This window comes from Apostichopus japonicus, chromosome 22 (genome assembly GCF_037975245.1).
Source record: "Apostichopus japonicus isolate 1M-3 chromosome 22, ASM3797524v1, whole genome shotgun sequence".
In the NCBI taxonomy this organism is placed as follows: Eukaryota; Metazoa; Echinodermata; class Holothuroidea; order Aspidochirotida; family Stichopodidae; genus Apostichopus; species Apostichopus japonicus.
Window position 1 is genome coordinate 3,682,244 of NC_092582.1, and position 22,682 is coordinate 3,704,925.

At 39.1% G+C, this 22,682-nt stretch overlaps 2 protein-coding genes across 3 annotated transcripts in view; one reads left to right on the plus strand and one right to left on the minus strand.

Moving 5' to 3' along the window:
- LOC139963382 (major facilitator superfamily domain-containing protein 6-like) overlaps positions 1-1,065 on the plus strand; it is a 13,215-nt gene extending 12,150 nt beyond the window's left edge. For both annotated transcript variants that reach the window (XM_071964080.1, XM_071964079.1), the window contains exon 7: positions 98-1,065. In XM_071964080.1, coding sequence (XP_071820181.1) covers positions 98-199 — 102 coding nt within the window. In that variant the 3' untranslated portion in view covers positions 200-1,065. The remainder of the gene's footprint in view (positions 1-97) is intronic.
- On the minus strand, positions 647-21,787 carry LOC139963381 (F-actin-monooxygenase MICAL3-like). The gene is made up of 9 exons (XM_071964076.1): positions 20,924-21,787; positions 19,270-19,477; positions 18,324-18,437; positions 17,273-17,374; positions 16,827-17,083; positions 15,039-15,290; positions 13,690-13,996; positions 3,648-4,700; positions 647-3,042 (listed from the first exon to the last, which is right to left on the minus strand). The coding sequence occupies exons 1-9, from the start codon at positions 21,224-21,226 to the stop codon at positions 3,035-3,037; spliced, it is 2,604 nt and encodes an 867-aa protein (XP_071820177.1). The 5' UTR covers positions 21,227-21,787; the 3' UTR covers positions 647-3,034.
- Between the last annotated feature and the right edge of the window lie 895 nt (positions 21,788-22,682).

The window sequence follows — 22,682 nt, forward strand, 5'->3', positions numbered from 1 at the left end:
GTAGATTTTATAAAAACTGAAATGCTGTTACAAAATTTTATTAATTTTTATAAATGTTAGTAATTTAGCAGAACGTTTTGGTTTCTTCTTTCAACAGTCTCGAGCTGCGCTACCTGTCAGTAATGGTGAAGCGCACCACCCAGCGGACGGAAACGACGCTCCCGCGGGACCCGCGCCACCTGTGCCCGCCGCCCCGTGAAGCCGTTGGAAATCAATAATAGAAATGAGTGCTCAAATTAGTGTTACCTAAGCTGTTTATACAGGTATATAGATATCAATATATATATATAAACATATTATATACAAACAGATATTTCTCCAATTTGCATCACAAGAGTATCCGAGGGATATTTCTTATGATACAATAAATATCATTTCCTTCTTTGGCTCTCTGCCAACCCCCTCCCCCCCCCCCTAGCCCACCCACCTACACCCCTGATAATATTCTGTCAAGGTTGTGCTTCACTTCAATTCATCATGTCATTGCACAGATTTTGGCCAGTAATGTCTATCACGGACGGCCTAAGACATGGTCACATTATGATAATTTTGTGAAAAGTGAAGTGTCTCTTGTTCGATATTTTTTCTAGATTGGAAAATGTGATTAGAACCCCATTTTCGATTGTGAAACTTCACAGATTTGAAGTTATGTGTGTAGGGGGTGGGAGGGGGGTGAAGGGAAGAGGAGACAGTTTTGACGACGGATTAAGGATGATGGGAAAACCGACTAAGATTGATGAAGAATAATCTGGAAAACTGCACATGCGACATGGTTTCACAAACCATTTTTCAAATTTCATCTACAATGACTTTAGTATATATAGAATATAGGTTTAGTTTTCATTCCATTTTGGCACAATTTCTGTACCGAAAGGTGCTATTGCAAAAAAAATTTGGCCAAATCACGGCGGCATTTACCTTCTTATACTTTACAAAGTCAAACTTATGAACCATGCATGTATATTGTTACTTTCCATTAATTGCTAACCGCCAAAAGTTTTCTGAAACAATGATGTTATAAAACATGAGAGAAAACATATTTAAATAAATCGTAAAAATATTTTGTGTGTTTCATTTTCTAATCATATTTTTATTTTCCTAAAAGATAGTTTTTGGATCTGACATGATTATATGGTTAACTTTGGGAATATACGGATACTCAGTGGTAAGAGGCCGTGAGAAGAGGATAACTATTATTGTAAAAAGGTTAAGTTTTCAGTCTCGTATCAACAAGGTAAAGCCTTCTCACACGACTTAACAACAGTTACCCCTTGGTCATTGCTAACTTGTCACAAAAACAAGTGAGCGCAATTCAAACAGTCGCTCTTGCGGCACTACAGTGCGCCACATTGACGTGTACCTCTGGGGGACTTCCCATAGGGTGCAGCCACACACCAGAGCACGCAACTATATTTTCAAGGTACTCCTCAGGTTATAATGAGAGGAAATGGATTATCCAGTTCCTCTACTCGAACCATCGATACTCAGATTACAAGTCCTCAACCTTTTCCATCTGGCCACATCAATCCTCACAGAGAATGAGATGAACCTATTTTTTTTTACAGAAACATAGCGAGTCGTGGCACTTCATTGAAACCTGCACAATTACACGACATCAAAACAAGAACGGAGGGAGGGAGGGGGGGGGGCTAGAGGGTACAGGGGCACTTGCCCACAGTTTTCATCAAAAGCCCGCACAATTACACACCATCAAATGAGAAGTGTTCTATCGAACCAATTAATTTTATAATGAACCATATTTAATTCTGTACTGAATAAATAATTATTAGTCAAATATTCTTGCATACAGATAATTTATGGAATTTCATAACATAAACTGATCTTGGTTTGATATTTTCTAGTTACATAAAAAAATAAAATCAGACATTTCAAACACATATCATGTAACATTTATAGATTGCCCACTTTGTTACAACAACAAAAAACGTACTTTTAAAGTATTTGAAGAAATATAAATGATTAAAAGCTTTGAAAGACTTGCAAACTCTGATCCAAATATCCCTGAAAGTGCCCTGTGCAGGCAAAAATGTGAAGAGGAAAGACAACAACAATTTACAGAAAGAATCCCTAGTGGACCTCCAAAACACCTGAAAATTAGCACCAGTGGAGTTTCTTACCCCATTAATTGGCTTGGCATCCCATTAAATATATGATTACAATAATACTCATAAATATTCATGATTTGCACATGATTGGAAAATTGAAATAAGCTGCACAAATTGATAAATATATATTTTGAAGATTCTTTGATTTTTACATTGGCTGATATTCACAATGTCATAGGAAACTTACCAAACAAGAGTATATTCTTCATATTAAAAACATTTCATAAAATAAAATAAATTCCAGTAAGAACATTAAAATCTCTCACAACTTTACTGCTCTTGACTATTGATAACTTGCACACAATTGGAATATTACAATAAACTGCTATCGCATGAAATTAAATATTCATGCTATCAAAACTGATCATAAAGTGATTTAGAAGGCGGCTTTGATGTCTTAAAATTGTCTCATACCTTCTACCAGTGTCATAAGAAATATTACAATAAATTGGTACAATCTCAATTCAATATAAATTTTTGTATACATTCAGGTTCCATTCAGGATATGGAAATCCTTTAAAGTAAATATGCATATTCATGATTTGGCAGTGAGTTCCAGTCAGTTTCATGTCCTCCTTCAAGGCACTTGTAGTGACAGTATGAGTTGTATGAGTACCCTTGCTTATGTTAGGTAAAATTTCTGTGACATGACAGTACCATACAGAGTGGTACTAGAATTAAAACAAATTGTTTCAACTGGATTTGATTTTAAATACCAGCTGTGAGACTGGCTAAAACATGTTCATTCTACACTTAGGTGGTTCATCCACGAACATAAAGATGTTTCAATCAATGAGAAACATTTATATCGTGCCAATATCAATAAAGTTGTTCAAATGTGCCTCCATTGATTTGCTTCCTTTCATATCTAAATCTGAATTCATCCCAGTCCTCAATCTACATCTGGCTCACACTCCTGAAAAAAAAAAAAAAAACCCCCATCAATACATGACAGTTCTATGCCTTATTATGAGGGTGCTCAATATTTCCTATAAACCATGTCAGCGAAAGTATTGTCTGGGCGGCAATGTGTTTACAACTGAAAGGGTACCATTAAACTATTTGTTTATTAACCTTGATTTGGTGCAAACATCTAAGAGTGCTGTCTTGCTTTGATTAACTGCAATCTCACTCTTGAGGGATTCTCCAAACACATTGATAGAAATGATGATAAATATGCAAAAATCTGCTATGAAAGGGATCAATTCTTTAAAAATCATCTATTTATATGAATGTACCATCAGCACCAAATAGTAGTTTATACTCAGTGTCCAAGGTTTATAGTTGCAGCAAATATTCAGTAGAACTTTCCTGTGAGTTCTAACCCTCAAATGATTTCTCTGTCATGATGTAGAGCAACTCAAACATGAAAAATTCAAGAAATCCTTTCATCAAGTTTTTGATATTAATGTCACTTGTACGTGAAAGATATACAAAGCAAGGTGTCTATTTCTACATAGGACATTCAGAATATGCTTCTTTAACTTTATGATACACCAAACTAAAATCAATCTTTCTTACCAAAAATTTCCTCTCCAACAGCAACCTGATCATCTGTTTTTACAACATGGTCATTCATCATCACTACCTTTCCAGGCATCATTAACTCATTTTCAGAATTCTCCTCTAGCAGATCATCAACCATCAACTGTTGATCCTCTGTGTTTCCATGGCTACCATCCATCATCATGGCTGCCTTGTTTCCCATCATCGTTTCATTTTTAGCGACATTCCATTCCATTGTCTGTGCTAGCCTGTCATCACCCACTGTTGCCCTTTCACCAACCGTGGATCTATTTTCAGAACCTCCGACTGGACCAGTTCCACCAATCTTCTCGTCCTTCCCACTACCATGTATCATCTCTTCAGGTACGGGACTGTTTGATGCATTTTCAGAATTTTCCTCTGAACTCTCTCCAAAGACATCTTGGTCCTGTGTAGTTTCATCGTTAAAATTCCCCATTGCAGCCTCTTTAAACATCATCAATTCATCGTCAGAACTCCTCTCTCCAGCAAAACACTGGTCCTCTGGCTTTACAATCCTCCCATCTATCGTCACCGACTTCTTGAACTGAATCAATTCAGCTTCGGAATTCTTTTCTCCAGCAACCCTTGGCGCTGAGTCTTCTGCTGTGATGTTACTGTTCATCATCATCACCTTCTTTGCCATCATCATCATCGTTTCATTTTCATAATTCTCCTCTGGACCTTCTCCATCAACCTCCTTGTCTTCTGTGCTTGCATCACTGTGCTTTGTCCCTTCCTCTACAGGAATTACTGATTCACTTTCAGAATTCTTCTCTTGGCCCTTTCCAGCTGGCCACTGGACATTTTTCTTTGCATTGATGCCTTCCAACATTGCTGCCTTCTTTACCTTTATTGATTCTCTCTCAGAATTATCCTTGAAGTACTTATCAGCAACCTCCTGGTATTCTGTACTTGAGTACAGCTTCCCTTCCTTGGAAGAAATCATACCTTCATTTTCAGAGTTTTCTGATTCATCTGACAGGTTATTGTCCTGGGAACCTCTTCTGTTCATGTTTTTATTTGCGATGACACTTTCCCACGGATCCTCTGTAGAGACAGACATGAAGAATAACACAAAGATTGATATTGATCTTAAAGATTCATCTTGGTATTTTGTAATTCGTGAAAGGCTTTTATGTCTTATTACAAGTCACTTTGTTTCACTGGCAATTTGAACCAAATTTAGCAACTTTCCTGACATTTGGTCACAATATTACTGCTACCGCAAAAACTGCACTTGATATTTAACTTGCTACAATGATATCAGCTTTGTGTTATCCAGTCATAATTTGGGGATAATCCCTTGTAATGTAATGATCTCTTCACATTGATGTCAACAGACTATACCAAAAGAAAGTCAAGAAACTCCAAAAAGTGTTACAATGCCTCAAAAAAGAGAAAAGAAAATAGCACTGACCAGCTCTGATGGATTGTGCTATGTTTTTGGCAAATATTTTATGATCAAACTTGTAGTTCTTCTTTGTCTTAAATCAGCAAACAATAATATATTCCCTCCAAAACTAAGCCCTTTCAATTGACTTATGGTACCCTAGAAGTGCATGTCATTTCCTATTTTTTTTTATCAAACTCAATAAACACCATCAGAGCTAGGCACAATTTTTTCATTTTCTGAAATATCTAAGCAGTTGTAGTGAATATCTGTGACAGTTAAATATCATAATACTATTGTTACCCCCGGGTTAGGGGAATTCCGGGGTGGTTCGCTTTAGGGCTGCAGAAAGGAGACAGAGAACATATGATGCAGACAGCCCAATTGGCAGAATAGCAAGCAAATTTTATTATTAGATTAACTGGCAGTAATTTAGCTTATCTCCGGTGTAAAACACACTTAATACTACAACATTGATTCTGGAATATTGATCTAGGGAAATCCCCTAATTATGAAACAAAATTGGTGGCGCCCTTTAAGTAATATGAATGCCATAACCACGCTGTGACTTAATACACGGTAGGTCTGGGCCTACGTTAGACAGTGAACGAACAGCGAGCCTAGCTTAACAGTTCAAATTTACTAACGATCTCTATGTGGTTAACATTTATGAAATACACTAATTACCCTACTTGAATTACTAAGCCTAACTGATTGTTTACATTACCACAGATCACAAGTCATGCAACATACGAACCTTAAATGACGGATTTAACGACAAATAAGTGCTACTCTCTGACCTAACATACAATATTATACGTATTATTCTGCGACATCGTTGCACGAGTGGTAACACATTTTAATCTGGTAATATCCCATCATTTCTCTTACATCATCAACCAGGACCTAATCAAATCAAAGCTAGAGGTGTTTTTATACAACTGGTTGAAGTTTTGGTGTTTAACATTTAATAAATCGTGTAAACTTACCTGCAGAAAGGAGACAGAGAACATATGATGCAGACAGCCCAATTGGCAGAATAGCAAGCCCCAGTGAACGTACGTTCCTACATAGGCACGCATGTACACATTTAGTGTGTGTTTAAGTGCTTATAAATGATATGGAACGCCAATTTGATGATTTTTGTAGGGGTACCTATTTTTCCGCGCAACACACTCCCCTCCTTGAAAGAAGTTGTCCCCAACTTGTGAAGCCTATGATGTTTTTCTGCCAATTCAGCAGTCGCTCACATGGCCTCTTCTCCGTTACTGCAGAAATTATAGAAAAAAAATGATTAATTGAAAATACAGCAACATATATACAAACTGCCACAACATATAACCTGATGCAATCATCTGAATTGTCAGTTTGAAATCTTAAAACAATGGTTCTTTCAGTTTCCCAATCTCTATTAGTTCTAAGCTCAGTATCAAAATAATGATAAAACATGTCTCTTGCCTGTGGCATATTTACCTCAATCTCTAATAGTCAGACAAATACTAACAGCTAAAACAACTTACAGGACTATATCCTTTTTCTCTAGCTAGTAGCTACCTCCCCATGTGCATAGCTTTTCCCAGTTTGGGTTTTGCACCTACAATGGATTTGCTAAATCCAATTGTAGCCTTAATGAGGCTCAGCATATCAAGTTGCTAGACAAACTATACAATAATTGTGTTCACAATAAGGTAAATAAAACATACATGTACATCTGAAAATCCAAAATTGAACCAATCATATCGTCTCCTTCCAAACTGACGAATCCTCACTACTTTAGAGCTTATAGCTGTACCTCACGCTGACTATACATTAAGTAGCCCTGTATCATTGGATATCTATAAACAGGATATGTAGAATACTGGGGCCTAAATATTGAGCTAGCTCCCATGTTAAAACCTGGATTCAATGCTACCTCACTTGGCCACCCTACATAATTACAGTTTAACCTTGTGTATGCCGGTGAACCTAGTCTATCATATGTGAATTGGAGAGGTGGTTGTCGAACCCTATGAGTTACTCCCCCCTGTGTACCCAGGACATCAGGTTGGTTCGGCTGACTCTCTTGGTCTGGATTATCCACGACTGCACCCTCTGACATCTGATCGTACATCTGGTCACCTGTCTCTGGTTCTCCTTCATCAGGTTCAGTCTGGTCGGCATAGTGGTCATCTCCCAGCATTTGAAGGCACTCATCAGGTACTTCTAGCCTGGCAGCTCCTTCCCTTAAGGTCTCTCCAGTTGCTCTTCGGTCATTGTCGGTACTTACATCAGGTGGTCTTACCCTGAATTGTAAGAATTCATCGTCGTCATCACTTTCGTCACTGTTCTGATCAACAACAGTCTTGCTTGGTAGTCTGTGATTTCTTGTTCGTTTTGTTTGTTTGTTACGAGGACCTTCTTTTTCAATGGGAAGCAAGTCACATGACTTCAATAAATTTCTATGTAGAGTCTTTTCTCCACCTCGGCCGTTTTCTTCTTGCACCACATAAACTGGTAAGTCTCCTAGTTGTTTTCTTACAACATAGATTTGGTCCGCCCAGTAGGAACGTAGTTTGGCTGGGCCCTCTCTGGGCTTCAGGTTTCTCACCAAAACTCTGTCTCCAGGAAACAAGACTGTGGCATTGGCCTTCTTGTCATACGCCTTCTTCCCCTTAGCAGCAGCTTTGATTGCATGTTTGTTCGCAATTTCAAATGCTTCTTTCATTCTCATTTTCCACTCCTCTACATACGTCTTATGGTTATTTGACTCTCCTTGTGCCTCATTGGCAGTTTCAAAAATCAGATCAATGGGGAGACGGGGTGATCTCCCAAACATCAAGTAAAATGGTGAGTAGTTTGTGCTGCTGTTACGGGTACAATTGTAGGCATAAACACATTTGTTTAGGTGGTCCTTCCATTTTGACTTTTGTGTTTCTGTCAGTGTTCTCAGCATTCCTAAAATTGTGCGATTAAATCTCTCCACTTGACCATTGCCTTGCGGATGGTATGGTGTTGTCCGGGAGTGGTTTATACCGCAATAGATCTGCAATCGGGTAAAGAGCTGGTTCTCAAACTCTCTCCCTTGGTCATGGTGGATTCTACGAGGTATTCCAAACTTCAAGATGTAATCATTGAACAACTTATCTGCGGCAGTCCTTCCAGATTTGTTAGTGGTTGGATATGCTTGAGTGAATCTGGTAAAATGATCAACAATAACCAGAATGTACTCATACCCGCCGGTACATCTTTCCAGATGGAGGTAATCTATGGAGATCAGCTCAAATGGTTGAGTAGTCTGGATGCTCTTGAGTGGGGCTCTTATTATTCTTTGTGGTTTCTTGCTTTTTATGCAAGTACACTGGTTGTTGACATAGCCTTCGATGTCCTTGAACATTCCGACCCAGTAGAACCTGTCATTGGCAAGGTCATACACCTTCTCTGCACCCACATGTCCCATTTCTTCATGCAACTCCTTGTAAACCAAATGGCGGTATTTCAGAGGTAGCACCAGCTGGTCTTTTCCCTTGATCACCCTTTTTAGGATCCCATGTTGATCAATTTTCAGTTTATCCCATTGCAGTAGGAGTTTGGACACATTCTTTGTCTCAGCACGCCTGATCTTTGTTGAAGGTCGGTGGCCACGTTGTTTGTAGAAAAGCACTCTCGATATGAATTCATCATCTGCCTGTGCTTCTTTCAGCTCACTTTTTGATATCCTTCTGCCTCTCTTATCTTCAGGGAACTTTAGTAGTTCATACACTTCAATACTGGAACAGACTGTTTCTATCAAAGTTGTCTCCCCTTGGCTCACAGCTTCCACGGTATCTTTTACACAGGTCATGACAGTTGGTGACAGTTCTTCAGTGTAGTAATCCATCATTGTCTTTGGATCATATGGTAATGACAAACGGGATAAGCTGTCGGCATCGATATTTATCCTCCCTGGTCTATATCGAATGGTGAAATTAAAATCTGCCAGCTCCGACACCCAACGTTGTCCTGTAGCGTTCAGTTTGGCATTTGCTAGTACATAGGTGAGAGGGTTGTTATCTGTATAGACGGTGAAATGCTTTGCATAAAACAGATAGTCCCTGAATCTTTCTGTTATGGCCCACTTTAGAGCAAGGAATTCTAGTTTCCCTGAATGCATGTAGTAATTCTTTTCAGCTGGTGAAAGACTCCGTGATGCGTATGAAATAACTCGGAGCTTTCCGTCTTGCTCTTGGTACAGGATAGCACCGAGGCCTTCATTTGATGCATCAGTGTGGACAACAAACTCTTTATCAAAGTTTGGGTAACTCATCACTGGAGGGTTGGTCAGAGGCTCCAACAGTTCCTCTAAGGCCTGGTGATGTTGTTCTGTCCATACCACTGGATATCTGGATGGTAACTGCCCTTTTAGGTTGCTCTTGCCTTTTGTTGAGCCTTTACGCCCTCCCTTGATTTGTTTACCATTCAGCGTCTTTTCAGGCGGTGGTACTGTCAATAGATCATAGAGAGGTCTAGCTTTCTTAGAGAAATCTCTGATGAACTGGCGGTAGTACCCTACCAGGCCAAGCATATGCCTTACCTCTCCTACAGACTTTGGTCTCATTTCTTTGAGATGAAGGACTGCTTTGGTATCCTCTGGGTCTGCTCGATAACCCTGGGCTGATACAATTTTTCCCAAGTATTTCACTTCGGACTGGAACAGTTCGCATTTTGATGCTCTCAGTTTCACACCTTTAGCCTTCAATCTCTGTAAGACTGCTTGGAGCCGTCTCAGGTGTTCCTCATATGTATCACTGAAGACCAGTATATCATCTAGGTAGGTGTAACAGATTTCACCATTCATGTCTTCCAAACACACTTCCATATGTCTCTGAAAAGCTGCTGGGGCATTCATCAGACCAAAGGGTATCCTTACCCACTCATAAAGCCCCCATGGAGTGATGAAAGCAGTGGCCTGTCGACTCTCTTTGCTGATAAAACCCTGATGATAGGCCTTACCTTGGTCAAGAGTCGAGAACCAGTGATTACCTCCAAGGCCACTCAGGACATCATTAATCTTGGGAATGGGTTGCCTGTCAGGTATAGTCTTTGCATTGAGAGCCCTATAATCTATGCAAAGGCGGAGTGTTCCATCTTTCTTTCTGACACAGACTGCCGGTGATGAATAGGGTGATTTAGATCTCTGTACCCATCCTCTTGCCATCAAGTCCGACAGATAATCCTTCACTTCTCTGTATAAGGGTCTGGGAATAGAATTATAGTTCTTCTGAACAGGCTGTTGGTCTTTCAGTCTAATCTCCATCTCTAAATCCAAGCAACCCATGTCACTTTCACCTTGGGAGAACACTGCTGATTCCTCCCTCAACATCAGCACTGCCTTTTGGCGTTGTTCCTCATTCAGGTGACTCAAGTCCACTGGAGGGTCCCACGTCATACTGTTGTCACCACTTCTATGTTTGGTTTGGACTTGGACATTGTTAACTGTAGCACCCCTCATGTAGGTTTCCAATGGTACAACTGACTTAAGCAGCTCAACCCTTCCAAGGCAGACTTTACCTCCAAGGAATATATCAGATTCGGAGGGGTTTGACACTGGAACTATACATCTCGAGAAGGACCCCTTTGTGAGATTGACAACACCCTCCTCGATCTGCAATTGGGGCTGCCACTGCTGTAATGGATCTGGGACAAACAATGCACTAATTCCTTGTTCAAGCCATCCTGCGTGAACCACACACATAACATTCACAGTGGATTTCTTTGGAATTTTGGTTCCTTTCTTTCCAGTCTTTACAGCTCCCAAAGCCCCATCGTTTAGATCCGCATTCTTGATCAGGTTCACCAGGGCCTTGGCCTTTTGGTTAGTTAGAACTCCATTCGATGCCATGCAAAGGGTGTTAGTTACTTGGTTACCATTTCTGGAATCACCATCTTGCAGGTAATACGAAATAACATTGAACCCAATCAATGGCTCTGAAACAGTGTCCTCACATACAAGTGCGGGCACTTCTACTCCATCATCATCTCCTGGAAAGGTGAAATACAGTTGGACCCATCCATTAAAGGGTATCTCTACATCATTTGCTCCTCTCAAGTCCAGTTTCTCTCCACCCTGGAGTAGCTCCTCTAGAGGTCGGATCCTTAGGTGAGGTAGGTTCTCCCTAAGCCAACCGTCTGGTACAAGGGACACTTGAGAGCCTGTGTCCCACAATACTGTTGTCTTTACATCGTTCAGGGTGCACGTCAGCATGCACTTTTCACCGACTAACTTAATCACTCTGCTTCTCATCTTGGGGTTCAATGTACCCCCAATTACACTGCAAGCCATTACCCTGTGGGACTCACCAGAATCGGTCCCCCTCTGTCCCACTAGAGGGACCCTGGCCAGTTTCCCTGAACCAATGATCGACACCCTCTGGCAAAGTGGTTGATGCCACCACATTTGAAACAGTGTCTGCATCTGTCCCCAATGCCCTCAGATCGGCAGGCCTCACATCCTCTGGGTCGTCGTACAAATTCACCAGATCTAGGCTTCCTGTCCCTGATGTCTCTCTCAGCTAGGACTGCTTTTAACGCTTTGACTTCAGACCTCAGCTCTACAACTTCATCATACAGCTTTCCTTTCTGAGGCTGTATCTTGTTTTTCAGCTCGGTCTTTGGTGCCTCCAGTGTTGTGTCAGCATTCCCTGTTGACTGTACACTATGTACTCTTGTCTTCAGTTTGCCCTGTCTTTCCTGCTCTTGTTTGGCTACCTTGCTCACCTTCTCCAAGATTTCCTCATCTGTCACCTTATCACTCTGGGTGATTTGTTGAACCTCCCATTTAAGGTGATCGTTGTTTATTCCAGTGGTGACAGCATGAATAAATAGAGCATGAACTTGTTTAGCCTCATAGGTCACTGTTGCTCCATCTTCTTGCGATGCAAAGAGGATTTTTTGTTTGAGATCGAGAGCCCTCAGCACAAAATCTTGTGGGGATTCCTTTGCACCTTGAGTAAGCTTCGTGAGTTGGACGTACATTTCTGTGGCATCTCGTTCCTGGTAATGAGCACGAAGGATCTTTCTAAGTTGGGGTAGTCTGATATCTCTTTTGCCTTCCAGATAGCTTCTTAAGGGGAGCCCTGGGGTAACTGCATTTATTACCGCAGTAATAACTTCTAGGTCTCCATACCCCCTGTCCTTGGCACGCTCAATCTGGCGGATAAGGCTGCTGTATGACAGTGACTCTTTCTCACCTTTTTCTGTGATTTTTCCATAAACCTTCAATTCCTTTACAGAACCCAGTGGTTTACTCTGGACAGAAGAATCAGCTGGACTCTGTTGGTTTGCAAGTCTTTCTTCTAATTCTCTGATCTTGGTTTGGTAGGTTAGTTCGAGAGTTGTCAACCTTTCTTCCAACTGTGCTGCCTCCATCTTGTCTTGTTCTCTCTACAGCCCTATCCGGGTGGTGCCTCCAAATTTGTTACCCCCGGGTTAGGGGAATTCCGGGGTGGTTCGCTTTAGGGCTGCAGAAAGGAGACAGAGAACATATGATGCAGACAGCCCAATTGGCAGAATAGCAAGCAAATTTTATTATTAGATTAACTGGCAGTAATTTAGCTTATCTCCGGTGTAAAACACACTTAATACTACAACATTGATTCTGGAATATTGATCTAGGGAAATCCCCTAATTATGAAACAAAATTGGTGGCGCCCTTTAAGTAATATGAATGCCATAACCACGCTGTGACTTAATACACGGTAGGTCTGGGCCTACGTTAGACAGTGAACGAACAGCGAGCCTAGCTTAACAGTTCAAATTTACTAACGATCTCTATGTGGTTAACATTTATGAAATACACTAATTACCCTACTTGAATTACTAAGCCTAACTGATTGTTTACATTACCACAGATCACAAGTCATGCAACATACGAACCTTAAATGACGGATTTAACGACAAATAAGTGCTACTCTCTGACCTAACATACAATATTATACGTATTATTCTGCGACATCGTTGCACGAGTGGTAACACATTTTAATCTGGTAATATCCCATCATTTCTCTTACATCATCAACCAGGACCTAATCAAATCAAAGCTAGAGGTGTTTTTATACAACTGGTTGAAGTTTTGGTGTTTAACATTTAATAAATCGTGTAAACTTACCTGCAGAAAGGAGACAGAGAACATATGATGCAGACAGCCCAATTGGCAGAATAGCAAGCCCCAGTGAACGTACGTTCCTACATAGGCACGCATGTACACATTTAGTGTGCGTTTAAGTGCTTATAAATGATATGGAACGCCAATTTGATGATTTTTGTAGGGGTACCTATTTTTCCGCGCAACACTATAATATTTTCAAAACTAAATATAGCACAGCTCAAAGGAGCCAAGCAACCAGAAAGCCGATAGGCATAGTGATTCCTTGCCACATTTCATATGAGAAAGTGTAGTACAGTTTGGCCACCGGTGACCTAAAATGATCTTTGACCTACACTTTATGACAAATGCAGTGAAACTTTTACTATGAAAGATCTAAGGGGTGTCACACAGCTATGCATAACAGTGAGTTATGTTATTAAAAGCAAAAATCAAACCCCTGTCATTAGTGTGTATTTGTTTAAATTTGTTAACAAAAGTTTGAAGAAAATTTCTTCCAAAAGAAATATGAAAAGTTTTGCATTTACCAAATTCCCTTTTAATACGTTTGACTTTGCCATGTTCTTCTGGATTGTAAAGATGTTTGACCTCTTCTTCCTTCACGACGACCCGATCGTGCACTGACTTGTAACGTGACTTAGGGTCGATGCTGTATGAATCGTGAGCAGCTGAAAGGTTACCGGGGGTCATCGGCAGCATAAGGTACAGAGTCTCCCTTTCTGCTAGAATGGTAAGAGGGTCCTTCTCTCCCAGGGCCCAGTCTCTAATCATCCAGGCAGCATTGAAAGCGGAGATGAACCCTCGGCCACACCCGGTACCCTGAGGCCAGAATGGCTGGAAGATGTGAAGGAATATGTCCGTTACGGTATACTAATAACTAAACATAACCATGCCGCCTTTCGAGGTAAAATAATGGTCTTTTCTCCAATGTAACAATACAATCTAACCTGAGGGTAAACTTATTGGTATCATCCAGATTCCAAACTGCCACACAATAATATGTATGCCATACCAACAGCAGACTGAATATATTCCAGAAATTTAGAGCAAACGTGTTGCTGTATGTAGTGACTGACTTCAAACAATGATGTTGATAAATCATTGTTATTATTATAACAATGATTAGTCTTTGCTGAAAGGAGTCTACATTTCCAATCCTGAATACAGTGGAACAAACGTTTTTATGCATTTCGTTCCAAGGCAGACAGCCCTCGTGTACGATGCTGAACCAACACACACTAATTATCTTACAAACACGCATTGCCATGGATTATTACCTAACAATAAAACAAGAAACCCTAGTTGTGTGGGCTATAGGGGACTACACAACTAGACAATTTACCTGTTACCTGTTTCCTACAGGATAGACTTCAAGATCATCCTACTCACATATAAAGCCCTGCATGGATTAGCACCAGAATACATGAGTAGCATGATCAGTCAGAAGACCACCACCCGCTCTCTCCGATCCTCAAATCAGCTACTGCTCAATGTACCTAAGTGGAAGCTCAAGTCTGGTCAACGATCGTTTTCTACTCCTACTCTTTGGAACTCACTTCCATTGCACATCAAGTCGCCACCCAACATTAACATTTTCATAAACAGATTCAAAACTTATCTATTTTTGACTGCCTTCCCTGAGCACTAGCGTCACTGAGCATGGGTTTTCCTCTGGATATTGGCGTTATATAAATTTGCATTTATTATTATTATTATCATTATTAATGCAATTTGCCTTGTGGCATGCACACTCCTCCTGCACTGTGGATTTCTACAGTTTTTTCAAAGGCCTTGCATTATGGCATGGATGAAATTCAGAGCTTATGCACACTTTGACTAGTATGAGACTGGTATAAAACTAGTCTCATACCCTTACCTGATAAAGACCGTCTCCAACTAATCCAAGGAGTAACTTGTGTCCTCTCTTGTCCCGAACACAGGCAGGGTGACAAGATTGGTATACCGATGTAAAGTCAAATAAGGCAACGTCCGCCAGGTCATGATGGTTGTTTACAAAGTCAAACTTTGGAAGATCCGTCGCAAAATGAGCTATCTCCAAGGCGTACGTTTTCAGTTTTTCGTGGTCCACATTCGAACTGGCTAAAAGTTCGGCAACGTTCGATCTGTTCTGAGTTGATCCAAATGTGATTCATAAATAGAGAGGAAGAAATTACAAAAAAGGAAATTTAGCAAAATCTGGACAGAAAGATGACAGTAAAAACTTTCGAATTCCCCTTTTAATAAACTTCGTTGCAAGCTTATGTCTTTAATAAACTTTGGGATATAGTAATCCAAGATTATCACACAAATCAAGTGTTCAGAAATCAACAAAAACTATCAAAGTTGTTTGGAGAAGCTGCATATCAGGTCAATCTCGGTGACCACAGGGCTCACTATAATTGTAATTGTAATGGTAATTACAATTATAATTATCATTAAAGGGTGTGAAGACTCGCGCACAAAGAAACGTCTCATGCTGGTAATCTGACCTAGTTTCGAATGAAGTGTAACAGAAGTGTTAGACACCACCATCGATCCCAGAAAATACACACACAGCTTGCTACCGTCGGTAATCAGACACTAGTGTACAGTCACTACATGCAGCTACGGTCAATACCCATAACACAGTGTACATAGCAGCGATGGACATCTCAGGTCCAGATAAAAGATAACAAGGTATCATGTTTCATTACAGTCTGCATTTTGTAGCGATAAGAAAAAAACTTCACTTGTGCGCAACGGAAAGTTTGTGAGTCTTCAATGCCTTTAAGAATAGCTACATCAAAACAATTAAGGGTTACTTTTAATCAGACATGGTCTAAGCAGGAGCAGACAAGAAACTGTTAGAAAGATTCCATTTTCAATTACGTTTCAAGTTTTTCAATTCAATGGACTTAAAAGTTACAAGTCAAGTTAGTTTTATAAAAGCATACAAAACAAAGATATTCTATCATATGGTTTAAACCAAAGAAATCGTACATCCACTTTTGTCTTTGGAAATATCTACAAAATCTTGTTAGATAATTATTCGTAATTGCAGCTGTTTATTGCTGCTATTTAAAGCAGCTGTTAAATATTCATAGGCAGTGCCCGAATAACCAATAGGCAGATGAAGCAAGTGCCTAGTACTAGTGGTGCAAAAGTCAAGGGGTGTCTAATAGTACTTCCATAAAAGACATACCTACTTCATGCAATCCTAATAAAGTGGGGAGGGAGGGGAAGGCAGCATATGGTACTTTAGCCCCCCCCCCTCCCGCCCCCCAAGTGTGTTAACCTGGCACTGTGGATAGTCGTATTCCCACAGCACTGACACAAGTGAGTTAAATGGATAATCCCATACAAACACTCATAATGTATTTCTATTGTGATTAGCTGGTACTTAAGCTTCACAGGTTAATGACAATACCTTCTGACCAGAATCCTACATGTCAAGAAGGTTAGATGGAGAAACAATTGATCTGAAAGGATTGCATGCTCAGAGCAATTGTTGTTTTACAAACTGTCTTGATATGTCTAAAATGTCTGTCTTGGCAAAACAGAGCAACAAGCCAATGCTGTACATCATGATATAAGGTATTCATGTAGCAGGGAGGCCTTGAATAATGTCACAACAAACACAAGTTCAGTGATGAATAAATGAAACAAGGTAAGAAAATGGACAAACCTCTCTTATGACACCTTTCTGCATAAGACTGGCTTTTTTAGCGGTGACCACAAAGTAATGCGTCTCGTCTTTATAATAAACCAGATTCTCCAAGTCTATGCCATGACTTGCTTTCATCTCTTTAAAGAAATCTTGTCTGAAGTGATATGCTATGCCTCCAATTTCTTCAACTCTAGCTTCGTGCCTGGTCTTGTAATTCACAAAATTAAACGTGATTGCTATCGCAAGTGCACGTCCCGCCTTTTTCTTCTCAAACCCTGTCAGATATGAGGAAAACGAAATGTTGATTACAACCAAGCCATCAATCTAATGTTTAATTTCTTCAAACATTTTTTGCTGCTGCAATATGTATGTTTTTTTTGCCTATTGGCCTCTAGTTATTATAAATATAATTTGAATTTGAATTTTCTCTTACTGTTTATTCCTACAAAGTTAGTCTTAAGTACCTTTTAGGGTATTTCTTCTTCCATCTGCTCCAATCACAACATCAAATTCAAACTTTGATAGAGAATGAGCCTCTGGATCCAACTTTGCCCTCCAACCACTACCTTAAGATGAAAGAGATGCCAAGAGAAAGAAGGTAGGGATTAACTTGTGATTAAAATTGATTAAAAGGGTTTTTATTCCCTTTGACTCATTAAACAGTTGTGTGGAAGTATACAATGTACCAATCCATTAATACAATCTTCCATCTGTGTAGCAAATTTATTTGCTATTTTGGAGAGAATTTGTTGTGCTTTGTAAATACATCATTACTCCCTGCCAGGGACGTAGCCAGAAATTTGAAAGGGGGGGGGGGGTGAGAGCAGAGTTTTAAAAGTGGCACTTCTCACAAAGGGAGCATTGTTACACTTAACGGAGTGCCACGAATAATTTTTTGGCCCAAAATGCCTCTCACATTGCAGGTAATAAACAATAATAAGAGTCTTATGTAGCAGAGGGGCTTTCAGGGGAAAAAGTAAGAAGGGTGGCTTAACTTCCTTCAACCTGAAAAGAGGGCTTTAATGATATTTCCTGCTTTTAGTTAAATGTTATTGTTCATGGTAATCAAATGGGGGAGGGGGGGATGGGTCATTGCTCCCCCCTGGCTACGTCCCTGCTCCCTGCAATGTGAAACTTCAAGAAAAATGAATAATATGTACAATAGTTGGTTTATCAATGAATGACATACTCAATACACTATTACTATTACATTGAGTACAGTATGACATGCAATGTCAGATCCAAACATAATGATGCAGCATTCACACGAATCTTTTACCTGGTTACCATGAAAAGTGTACACTGCTGGCTAAGCAAAATTAAAAGATCATTTAATCCTATGACAGGGCCCCCAACCTGACACAAGGGAGAAATGCTGAGGGGTGGGGATGGGGATATTCTGGCAGCCACAGCAACGTCAGACCAATGATTTACAAGCAGGCCATGCCCTCATAGGATGTATTTTTTTCTTTACTGAACATTTGGTCTCACTCCTGAGAAGTTAAAATGTATTACCCTCTGCCTCATCTTCTGAAGGTTCCAACAGGTCTTCGAATGACACCTTGTGATGAACTTCGACCCCAAGACACAAACAGACTTTCAGTAAAATCAACTGTAGTTTACGAATACCTGATGGAGAAGAAGAAGAAGAAGAAGAAAACCCAAATATTAAATAGTGAACTGTGTAGTTTTCTTACAATTTTAAGTATTGGACTTGACACGTCCTTAAAAAGGTAGTCAGTATAGGCCCCAAATTATAGCATGCTATAATTGCTAGAAGTTTTCAAAAAGGACTTTACTGGAGGTCCTTACTCTCCAAATTGGTTCTCAGACATTTTAAGGAACATACAAGATGACTGAATGTCCCAGTGAGGAAAATATCTCCAAGGTTGTAATAAAAAAAAGTCTAAGAATTTTTACCAAAGGTGACCATATTTGAATATCTAGCATATTTGGGGCCAATACAGCAAACCTTTAACTTTCAACTTTGGGTGTTTTGTTGTGGACAGAATTGCTCAAAAGTTACATATTTCACAATTCATGTTCTTTGACTGTATCTGAGATACCATTGAACAGTAACAAATAAACAGTGATATGGTCGTTTGGATAAAGGTGATGGCATTAGAGGCCCAATGAAACCTAGGTTTGTTGTCCAGGAGAAATCCACAGTTTTCCCATCTGAAATGGTCTTCCAATTTGTAAAACATCCCATTATGAGCTAAAACTGTAAATTAATTAGCCACCAGAAATGAAGTGTAAGTAATATTAAACCATTCAGCTTCTCCCTCGTTAATATGTGGCTGGTTTGCTTCGTCAAAAAAACAAACTGCATTTCAGTTGACATTATTTTATTATTATTATTACTATTATAACTCTAACTGTTGGATTTGGGACCAAACTTCAATTGATTTTTTTGTGTACATTTAATTGACCCCCCCCCCCAAAAAAAAATGAAACTTACTGATGTGGTTTATGGTCCCTGGGCAAAACTTTGGATAGAGGACTTTAGCACCAAGTCTTCGGAGATCCTGGATTACGAAAGGCCACAAATGGAGTACGTTGTTTCGGGTGAAGTTTTCCCTTTTCTCTATGACGACAACTTTGGCACCGAGAAAAGCTAATTCGATAGCTGTCCTCAAACCACAGGGTCCTGCTCCAATAATGAGAACCTAAAGTGAAAATAAAATTTGAAGAAAATTGCTTAAATTTCTCTTGTCTTTATTCACTTAAGTTTGGAAAATACACAGAACGACACTATCGAATGACTAGGAACACACAACCCTTACTGAACATCTCTACAACTGTGATTTAGGGCATTCACAATAACTCTTCCATTGGAATAAAGAGAATTGTGTCCAAGATGAATACAAAGTACAGTAGCCTCAAAACCATTCTAACAGAAAAATAAGTATTTTTTACTTAGAACCCAGTAAAGGACTATTTCAGGAAACTCCACAACTGTCATTTATCCTTTGATGATGCAAAATCGTATATTTTTATTTATTAAAGATTTACTTCAAAGAGACTTAAGGCAAGACTTTTAGCAAGCACTTATCACATCATAGCATGACTAGACATACATGTGTCTACATTGACATTAAGTATTAAGGAATTCCGTACAACAGGAAACCAGCCATAGATCTCTTTGCTCTTTTCCATATTTTTTTTATTAAAGATTACATTAAAAAGACATCACAGAAGAGTTTTAGCAAGCCCTAATGATCTTGTTGAACGTGACTAGATTGATATATATGTTAAATGTCATAACTTTAAGAAATTTCATACAACAGGAAACTGGCTGTATGTATACAGAGGATGTTTGGGGATATCTATCCTTCCTACTATACCTCATGAAAAGTTATCACATTTTGCTCTCAATATTCTAGAAAGTGAAATAATTAATGGTCACTCATATTCAAATTTCTACAAGGGATTTTTTCTGTCAACCTTACACTGTTTTCCCTCACTGTGACATGTATGTGCTGTCTAATTTAATAACACTCCTCGTCTATGTTAGAGAACTTTGTATAGTGCAAGAAACTAACTGAAAATAATTTTTCAACAAGTTTAAAGCAATCTAAAATTTGGAAATTTATCATATTGATGACTGCAAAAATATACAAAAGTAACCAAAAAATCTCAGCAATTGTTTATGGATTCCTCGATAAGTGCCATTGAACACAGATTAATTCAATTGCATTAATTAAGTACTGAGAATATATATTTGATGAGTTACCAGTATTGAAAGGCAACACTCACTAGAAATTTTCCAGTGAATTGCAATTTGAGCCTAATGTTGCAAACCAAATTTGTCTTTGCACTGGTGTGGATTAATTGTTATGTATTACCCATTTTATCTACTAAAAAATGTCTTGGCACTGTACTTAATGCTAATCAGAAAAATTGACTCTGGTTGGAAATGATAAAGCAACACTTTTTGACACGTCCCTTTCCTAGAAAAAATTCTTTGCTCAAGATTTGAACATTTCGTTCAAATCAGTTTCAACACCACATTTAAAAAGTTTACTTCCTACTGCTACTTTGGCAATAAATAGAAATGAATCTTATTTGTTTTTTTTTCTTTGTGAATACTAAAATTTTAGACTACTACTTACCTTCTGTTGTGAACATATTGTAGCATTTCCATATTCTTCTCTCTCCGCTAATGGATTAAGTAACGACCATAATGAATTAGCCCTCCAGAATTTGACTTTTTCTTTTAAAGAATTGTAAAATGTTGTATGATCCTCAAACTGCTTTAATTCAGTCTGCTCACATAGAGTGAAAAATGATGATAGAGTTCCACCTAGTGTTTCTGCTTTCACAAACTGGTTAAACAGTGTCTCCGTAAAGTCCTGTGGTGGCGGCACGAAGGCCGCTCTACCCACAATTGGTGAAGCAATTCCACGTTTGTGCATTTTGAATACAAATCTGATGATGCACCAAATATGGTAAAATTTCGACCTGTTGGTCTTTACGTTTAGAGGAAATCTGGAAAATATTGAAAAAAAGCTAGCACCAACAGTACTGTAGGCTATACGGTTCTGCTGTCCTAGCCTGTCGCGTGCAGTTGGTAAATACTGAAAGAATGTTAACGAATGAAAACGTTTTTACACTCAAGAAACGACCTTATTACTTGGCAACACTGTAATGCATGCAGCTATCGAACAACGTTATCTAATGAAGAAACTGAAAGAAATGATCGAGCCTTGGTATAATTAGTGTTTACTAACAGTTACTATTTAGCCTATGCTGTGAAGGAAGTGACAATCTCTCACTCGTAGTATACGATTGAATGAATGCTAGCAGCAAAGTTCTACTTATATAGTGTAACCTCTGTTAAAGCGATTTAGATTTTTACCTCATTTCTACAGTTTGGATTATAAAACTTTGCTTATTTTACCACCAAATACGTCGCTACATTATCAGTATTCTACCAGGTTCTTCAAACCTGGGATAATCTACCAGTTACGGACTTTGTAACCAATATTGCGCAATCCATAAAGATTATACGGATGTTAATAGCTACCATTTTATTTTACCCTCGTTTTTCAAGACGGTAAATAATTAGAATTGGATTTATAAAAGTATTTTTTGTCAGTGATTACTTGTCTCAAAATTTTTCTCGTTTTAGAGACGAAATTTTACCCAATGTTACATTTATGGAGGAGAAGCACACATTTTCCAGCATTACACAAATGGTTACTCGGCAACACCGTACCATGGTATCGAAAAGTATGTAAACAAAAGCTACACTGCTGTCTGCTGTAGGCGGAGCTATGTTTATTCAGCACCTCTTTATACAGTTGTACGTTGCCTATTTATGGTCGTAGAGCCTAAATAAGGAAGAAGTACACAGCGCTGAACTTGCAACTTTGAAAGAGCCGCGCGAGATTCTAATTAATAATGGAAACAATCGATCTATATTGGTTTTATGTTTGGTGCAATGAATGTTTTGAGAAATAGGAAACACATGGACTCATCATTGAGTAAACAATCTGACGTAACTATACGAAAATAGGTTTTACAAGTACCAGCTGTGTGTTGTAACTGAGAAGTGAATAATTTTTATGATCATGTCGTACTTTTCGTCTCTAAAGTCACCGACTCCTTCCCCTTCCCCCTTCCCCATCATCTTTAGGGGGGATATTGATACAATAATGTTAACGTAAAAAATTTAAGGAGAGGAGAATTTACTAATGGAAGGAAATGCGGATTAGTTTTGCCACGAAATTACAAGCCAGTTGGCAATCGTGGGTGCCTTTCTCAGTCTTGACTGACGACAGAGGAAAGGTTGAGTCCATTAACATCGATTCCGTGCGAATTAGAAAATCACATAAGAAGCGCTGCTGAAGGGTGTGTTACATGAACATA

Excerpts from the sequence above, each read along its gene's own strand:
- LOC139963381 (XM_071964076.1), bottom strand. The coding sequence starts at position 21,226 with ATGCACAAACGTGGAATTGCTTCACCAATTGTGGGTAGAGCGGCCTTC. Across the intron at positions 19,478-20,923 it reads CAATATGTTCACAACAGAAG|GTTCTCATTATTGGAGCAGG; the intron begins GTAAGTAGTAGT and ends TTTTCACTTTAG. Across the intron at positions 13,997-15,038 it reads TTGGAGACGGTCTTTATCAG|CCATTCTGGCCTCAGGGTAC; the intron begins GTAAGGGTATGA and ends CACATCTTCCAG.